Below are 7,734 nucleotides of genomic sequence, written 5' to 3' on the forward strand. Positions count from 1 at the left end.
CAAGGGAAGCCCCGGGATTCCCAGGCACTGGCCCAAGCGCCGCCTCAGGAGCCGGAGTGGAGAAGGGGAAGTTTTCCCCCGGGCAAACTGGCGAGCGACCAAGACCCCCCCCCCCCGCGCGCCCCGCTTCCCTCCCGGTGGCTTTACTCACCGTCATTGGCCAGACCCATCTCGATGAGGGTCTCATCCTTCTTGCCCACTCGGTTCATGGCTGCTCGGGAGAGGCGGGCGCGCAGGCTAGCCAAGCAGCCTTGCCCGCTAGAGAGAGCCAGTGTGGGGGAAGAAGGGGGGTGGGGAAGGCGGGCGGGCAGAGCGCGAGCGCGCCGCCCCCAGCCTTTCCTCTCTCTCGCTCTCTCTCCACCCTCGCCCGCCCACCGCTTATCTCTTCGCCCTGGAATCCCAGAGGGGCAGCGGACGACCTAATTAGCGTTTGCCGGCAGAGCTCAAGGAACGGGTGGGAGGGAGGGCGCGCGCGCGGAGGTGGGGGGGGGAGAGGTTGAATTGCTTTAAGGGGAGGCGCCTCGTGCGGCCCTGGAGGCTGAGCAGGGGAGGAAAGGGAGGGGGCGAGAATGCGCGAGTCGGGGTCTGCGCGCGCTGCCAAGGTTCGGACTCGGGTTACTCCTGCGGATTGCGTCACGGGGGAGGGGAAGGCGCCGAGGCTTTGCTCCTTGCGCTCTCTCACTCTCTCGAGCTCCACACCCTTTTCCTGTTGAGTCTTTCGGTGCTGATGCTGCTGGCTGTTCTCTTCTCTCTCTCTGAGCAAGCTCACACCCACGTGCTGCATTAGGAGAGAGGCATTCTCAAGAGTATAGTCACCCGTCTTCCACTCCCTCCTGTTTCACAAAGGCGAATATTTTTCACTTCCACTTGAGTGTTATTATATTTTTATTTTTATGGACATCTTCAAAGGCCGGATGGAGCAAGCTTGTTTTCTCCTGCTCCGGAGGGTAGGACCCAAACCAATGGATGCAAGTTACAAGAAAGGAGATTCCGACTAAACACCAGGAATAACTTTCTGACAGTAGGAGCAGTTTGGCAGTGGAAGGGACTCCCGGGAGAGGTACTGGGGTCTCCTTCCCTAGAGGGTTTTAAGCAGTGAAGTCCACTTGACATATAGTAAATTTCTATTACTGTCTTCCCCACATCGGTCTCTACAGCAGACACTGCAACTGTCCAACAGTTTGACCTCACCCCCAAATGTACACTCCTCCATTGTCTCCCAAGACAGACAGATGCCAACAATTGTTATGTATGTATGATTGGCCTTGGTATTATCAGCACATGTATGCAGCAGCAACACATGTGTATGTTGGATTGTCACAAGTAGTCTACAAAATCATTTATAATATATTAAATCACCCATACAATTACTCACTTGTTCACATACCTGTACCTTTTATAGGACCGCCTCTCTCCATATGAACCTATCTGGACCCTGAAATCATCCTCTGAGGCCCTTCTTTGTGTGTCTCCTCCATAAGAGGTTTAGAGACTGGCAACTTGAGAATGGGCCTTTTCTGCTGTGTCTCCCCGTTTGTGGAATGCTCTCCCTAGGGAAGTTTATCTGATGCCTTCATTATACATCTTTAGGTGCCAGGCAAAAATGTTCCTCTTCACCCAGGCCTTGGGCTGATTGACATCCAATGCCCTTTCAAATGTGTTGTGGGAGGGTGCATTATTGGTTTGTTTTTGTCTATATTTTTATTATGTATTGTGTGTGGTTTCTTTTTATATTGTGCTTCTATGTTGTGAACCATCCTGAGATCTACAGATGAAGAACAGTATATTAATTTAATTAACAACAACAACAACTTTCTTGGGCTCCATGATCACTGCAGATGGTGACTGCAGCCATGAAATTAAAAGATACCTGCTTCTTGGGAGAAAAGCAATGACAAACCTAGACAGCATCTTAAAAAGCAGAGACATCACCTTACGACAAAGGTCCGTATAGTTAAAGCTATGGTTTTCCCAGTAGTGATGTATGGAAGTGAGAGCTGGACCATAAAGAAGGCTGATTGCCGAAGAATTGATGCTTTTGAATTATGGTGCTGGAGGAAACTCTTGAGAGTCCCATGGACTGCAAGAAGATCCAACCTATCCATTCTTAAGGAAATCAGCTCCGGGTGCTCACTGGAAGGACAGATCCTGAAGCTGAGGCTCCAATACTTTGGCCACTTCACGAGAAGAGAAGACTCCCTGGAAAAGACCCTGATGCTGGGAAAGATTGAGAGCACAAGGAGAAGGGGATGACAGAGGACGAGATGGTTGGACAGTGTTCTCTAATCTACCAACATGAGTTTGACCAAACTGTGGGAGGCAGTGGAAGACAGGAGTGCCTGGCGTGCTCTGGTCCATGGGGTCACGAAGAGTCAGACACGACTAAACGACTAAACAACAACAGTCTATATTTATGAGTTACTAGTATTGTAAGCCACCCAGGGTGGCTGGGGAAACCCAGCCAGATGGGTGAGGTACAAATAACATCATCATCAAATTAATTATTACTAGAATATATTACTAGTATATATTTTTATATGTAACTTGCAACTGATGTGCATAAAGCACATTCAGCTTTATGTGCTTGGCAAAAAAAAGTGGGGGTGGAAAGGGGGTGGGCATCCAAGAAAAGGACTTTGGCAATCCCACTTGCCATTGAACCGTGTGTCTTTTGACTATATATGCTTTTGGTTTTATGCGCCACCCCTGGAATGTAACCCTTGCATAAGTTGAGAGTTGCCTGTATACTAGTGCACTTGGTATTCCCTTGGCAAGCAAAGGGTTTAAAAGGTCTGAGGATCAGCTGATATGATTTATAAGTGAATAGGCCTTGTTGTGGCAGGTCTTGTTTATGTTTCCTAGATAGGTATCAAATATAGTTACTTGAAACAAAAAGAAAAGTGAGGCAACAGGCAGGCACACAAGGTTGCTTGTCAGCTTCAGTTCAAAAGAGGCTGAAATACGTCTGGACTCTCAAAATGTTACCCATTATCAAGTGAAGTAATAAAACACTGTGGACCATTATGTGTGCTGTACAAGTGTGAAAGATCATTTATAACTCTGGAACCGTCTGTTAGAGTTATGAGAAAATTGTGTAGCCTTTTTCTCAGTACTGGTTCCAACTTGCACATAAGAGCACATGACAACTTCAGGAAAAGCTTAGAGAAGATAAAGATCAAGTCACTTGGCTGATCTTCTGAGACAAAAATTTCCCCACATTGTGGCTGATTATGTCTTAGAATAAAACGTTGAATGTCTACAGCCAAGGCATTTCAGTTTAATTAGTGCCTGCAGAATTTTTTTAACAGCCTATTGCTTGTGAACTTTGTTCATGATTAGTGGACAATATATAGTACTATAATACATGCCTTCCCAGATCAAACCAAGGTCTGCCTAGCGACCATTACTGTGCTTCTAGTAGCATCCAGCCAGATGCATTTATCAACCTCACAAGCAGCATACAGTAGCAATTTCTGTTATCCTTTTGTGCCCCTCTTCCAGTGCTCTAGTCTAGAGTTACTGAACACACACACACAAATAATTAAACTCATTATGGCTAGCCTTCCCTTCATCTAATTCCTTCTTATAAGGTATGATCATAACACCAAAAGTCATAACTTTGTATGAAAATTCATAAGAACATATAACACAAATGATGCCTCGTATCAGGAAAGCAACCAAGCAACTCCATTTGATTTAAAACTTGGCATAAAGGCAGGATAAAGGGTACCAACTCAATTTTACCTTTGTATAAAACAAAATGCTTTGGAATATCCATGCCCCACCCCCAGATGCATCTTTTCCAGCTGCCTGAGCTGCTGATTGAGCATTTTTATTACCAATTGTGACAGTGATGCGGAAGGGAAGCAATGGATACGTATGAAGAACTGGTAAAATGTATCACTAAAATGCCACACTGGTGTGGCATTATGCGAGTCTCTGAAAAATACAGACTCTTACTTTCCTCATTATCTGGTATATAATTTGAAATGAATGACATTGAAAAGGCAGGTACTGTTTTTCCTGGGTTGCCAGCTGAGACGTGCTAAGAATGTTGCACATCTCCATTAGCAGTGCCAGCGAGGATAGGCAGGGGACTGGCATTGGCTTAAGTCCCTCTGCACTGCGAAGGTAAGTGATAAGTAGATACCCAAGTCCTACAGCTCAGTCAGAGTTGCAACAAGTTAATTTTGATTGTATTGAGTGTTCAGGCTATTTCCCATGCATCTTTAACATGCAGCTATCCTCTTACAACCAATGTATGGTATGTGAATCTATTTTTGAAGGTTCTGTATGCCATGGGGAGTGGAAAGTAGTTGGACTTGCTGGTAGACCTCTAGGTGAATTATAATAGATCAGGGGTCAGCAAGGTTTACCGGCCATGGGCTGGATCACTCCCAAAGTGATCATCCGTGGGCCGGACCAGCGCAGCACGACACTGGAAATCACTTGTGCGCATGTCCGCAGCACCAGAATTTGCTTCTGTGCATGCCCAGATGCCAAAAATTGTGCCTGCGCAGAAGCGATTTTCAGCGTCTGGTATCTGCACGTGTGCAGACGTGATTTCCAGCACTGCTTGGCGAGTCCCTGCGCCACGCTGCGTCGGTTTAGCACAGCGCATGGGGGACTCACCAAGTGGACAGCTCAGTTCGAGGGCGGCTCAGGGGCCAAGTAAAACGGTCTTTGTGGGCCACATCCAGCCCATGGGCCGCACATTGTCGACCCCTGTAATAGATTGTCAATAATTTCTTATTCCCCAAACATCAACAGCAAGAAAAATGGCAAGGATCTCCTTATCTCTTAGGGTGTGTTCACAGTGAAGTTTTTAGTTTGTTTTTGGGGTGCATATCACAGCTGTTTCCCTCCTGGCTGTTCACATCAGCATAGCTTCAATAGGGTCAGATTTGTTTCTTGTTTGCATAGACAACAAAGAGGCATTGCCAGAGGCATGATGTCTACCATATGCAAAGGTGCTCACGCCTTGGCTAGGGGCAAATTAGGAATGGCTAAAAGCTTCCAGTAGTTGAAATATTATCCTGGATTATACTGAATGACACCCAAAAAGGGGGTCTGACACAGAATGATGCCTGTGATTTTGAATCTATTCTGGGTGTTAAATATATGTGTGTATGTTTTGTTGATAGAGGGTCTAATTAGAATGTTAGGACTTCACAAAAAGCAAGACAAGAATGCCAATGGCTGTATCTTATTTACTAATTACAGACCACTCGTGACTCCACCCAATGTGTTGTGCAAGGAAGCTGAACAGTTATTCTGCAGAAATCTAGAATCCAAAGAATGTCTGGTATATTTTTCTAGCCAAGTGGGTTACTGAGACGTTTGTGGTTCACTGACATATATGATTAGACTGTCCTAATTTCAGAGTGGCTCAGGATAGAACCCCAAGGAAGCTGTAGGGAGCTACAGGGGCGAGTGTGTGTGTCTATGTGTGTGTGCACCCACCCACCTGGGGGTGTCAACTTGAATAAAATATTGTGTGGGCCCAGGTAACCAATCACATGATGCAGTGCACACACAACATTTGAATGGGAATGCCCATCAACTTTGTGGGGGCCTGGTCCCCTCAAATATTTTACGATGTTGCTCCTATGCACCCACTCATGCCTGCACAGCAATGTATTTCAAAGGATTGCCCCCACCCATTCAGTTAAGGCCAGCTAAGCAGAGAGCAACAGTGAGTCTCCTTCTATAATAAATATCTTTTTTTTTGTTCAGCATTTTGCATTTATTTTTTGGATTGGGGAATTGGGAGGGGGGAAAGCGGGTGGTGTCTGTATGTATTGCAACAAACTCTGTAATAATAGTTTCCCTGCATTTGCTCATTAAAACCTGCAGCTGCTGCTGCTGGATTGGGCAGGGCAGGTAAGGTAGATCACGGACACATGCAATTCCAGTGTTTTTCCCCAAAGTATTTTCAGAAAAAGGTGTGCAGATATATGCTTCCAGCAAGCTAGATATATCCAAAATGCATGGGAATCGAGTCAAATGCTGCCACAATTATTATTTTTTCCTTTATCTTTATTGACTTTGTCAGTGAGCAGAATAATGATGAGAATGATAGTGACGATGATGATGATTAACTTGCCTTTTGGCTTACAGCTAAAAACAAGAATTGCTAAAAACATAGAAAAAACAATCATTAAAAAATGAAACATTAATTGAATTAAAATCATATACATAAATCTGTTTAAAACATACCACTAATTACAATAAAAACAGCATGGCACCTGAACTTTCATTAAAAGCAGTCAATTCCCCAAAGCATGTTAGAACAACGTCTTCACCTGCAGGTAGGAGGACAAGATAGAGAGAGCCAGTCTAGCTTCTCCAGGGAGACAGCCAAGGCTTAGAGTCAGTAAAAAGATTTACATGCCCTCCAATATCTTCTCTGATTAGAATTTACAGGGTTTTTTGATGCATGGTGCCCTCTCCTGGGCAAAATGGATACTTTAAGCATTTATATTTCACTTCGGTTTGCTGCCGTGCGTTGATTTGCAATAAATTCATGGATAGATCAGGTGGAAGTTAAGGCTTTTATTTAGATTTATACCCCTGCAGGCTTTACACCTTGAGGTCACCCTGTAGAGCTCAGGGCTGATAACCACTGTTTTTTATTCAGCTTCACAGAATTTGGTCACAAAACCCATTTTCACATGAAAAATTGATGCTGGGGAGCAATTTGTTCAGTGCCAAGGAAGACTCTACAGCTAAGACTATGCTGGAGCTGGAATTTTAACACAAGGTTTGAGTGGTCTCTGCTATCAATTGTCAACCAAATCAACCTTAAAGCTAAAGGGTAAAGGGACCCCTGACCATTAGGTCCAGTCGTGACCGACTCTGGGGTTGCGGCACTCATCTCACTTTATTGACCGAGGGAGCCGGCGTACAGCTTCCGGGTCATGTGGCCAGCATGACTAAGCCGTGTCTGGCGAACCAGAGCAGCGCACAGAAATGCCATTTACCTTCCCGCCAGAGTGGTACCTATTTATCTACTTGCACTTTGATGTGATTTTGAACTGCTAGGTTGGCAGGAGCAGGGACCGAGCAACGGGAGCTCACCCCGTCACGGGGATTCGAACCGCTGACCTTCTGATTGGCAAGTCCTAGGCTCTGTGGTTTAACCCATAGCGCCACCCGCGTCCCTAATCAAACCTTAGTTGTTTAATTATTGTTCTGAAGATGAAGCAAAAGTGACTATTGACTGCATCAACATTGTGTTTGTTTCATAAACATGCTTTTAAAGTGTAGAAATAGTATATATCTGCCCCAAAAGGAGGTGACCTGAGAAAGCCCCTCTCTGTGTATCCATGTAGGCAGCAAGTGTGTGAAAAGTGCATTCTCAGAAAAAAGTGGATTATAACCATTCCAGCAGAAAGTGCTTTATATTGACAAATAGCACGGGGGCAGGGATGAAGTCATGTGTATTAAGTCTAATTTATTTAACTGACAATGAAATGGGAATGCCTGTGTATTGATGAAAGGCTTTAACTGGAATACTCTATTGAAACTAAATTAAGAGCAAAAAGGGCTCTCCAAGCTTTAACTGAGTTGATTTCTATTAACTATTGTTGTTTTCTGCTAGCTAACACATGAGTGTTTATGCTTAGATCACCTGAGAAGTATTGAATTGCAAATTCACCATCTTGGAAGCATGGTGGCTGGAGTTCTTTGTTCTCAGACTCTGTGAGAGCAAGGATGTGCATGAAACTCTCC

The 7,734-nt window shown here is 44.9% G+C and overlaps 1 protein-coding gene across 11 annotated transcripts in view; it reads right to left on the reverse strand.

Annotated features, from left to right (window-relative positions):
* Positions 1-683, reverse strand: part of ANO5 (anoctamin 5) — a 66,488-nt gene extending 65,805 nt beyond the window's left edge. For 8 of the 11 annotated variants that reach the window (XM_083428931.1, XM_083428930.1, XM_083428928.1 and 5 more), the window contains exon 1: positions 152-502. In XM_083428931.1, coding sequence (XP_083285057.1) covers positions 152-209 — 58 coding nt within the window. In that variant the 5' untranslated portion in view covers positions 210-502. Of the gene's footprint in view, positions 1-151 lie in introns of all 11 variants that reach the window. The other 3 variants (XM_083428923.1, XM_083428922.1, XM_083428929.1) reach the window with 2 other exon arrangements.
* Positions 684-7,734: the final 7,051 nt, after the last annotated feature.

The sequence above is a fragment of the Podarcis tiliguerta genome, assembly GCF_965153285.1.
Source record: "Podarcis tiliguerta genome assembly, chromosome: 1".
In the NCBI taxonomy this organism is placed as follows: domain Eukaryota; kingdom Metazoa; phylum Chordata; class Lepidosauria; order Squamata; family Lacertidae; genus Podarcis; species Podarcis tiliguerta.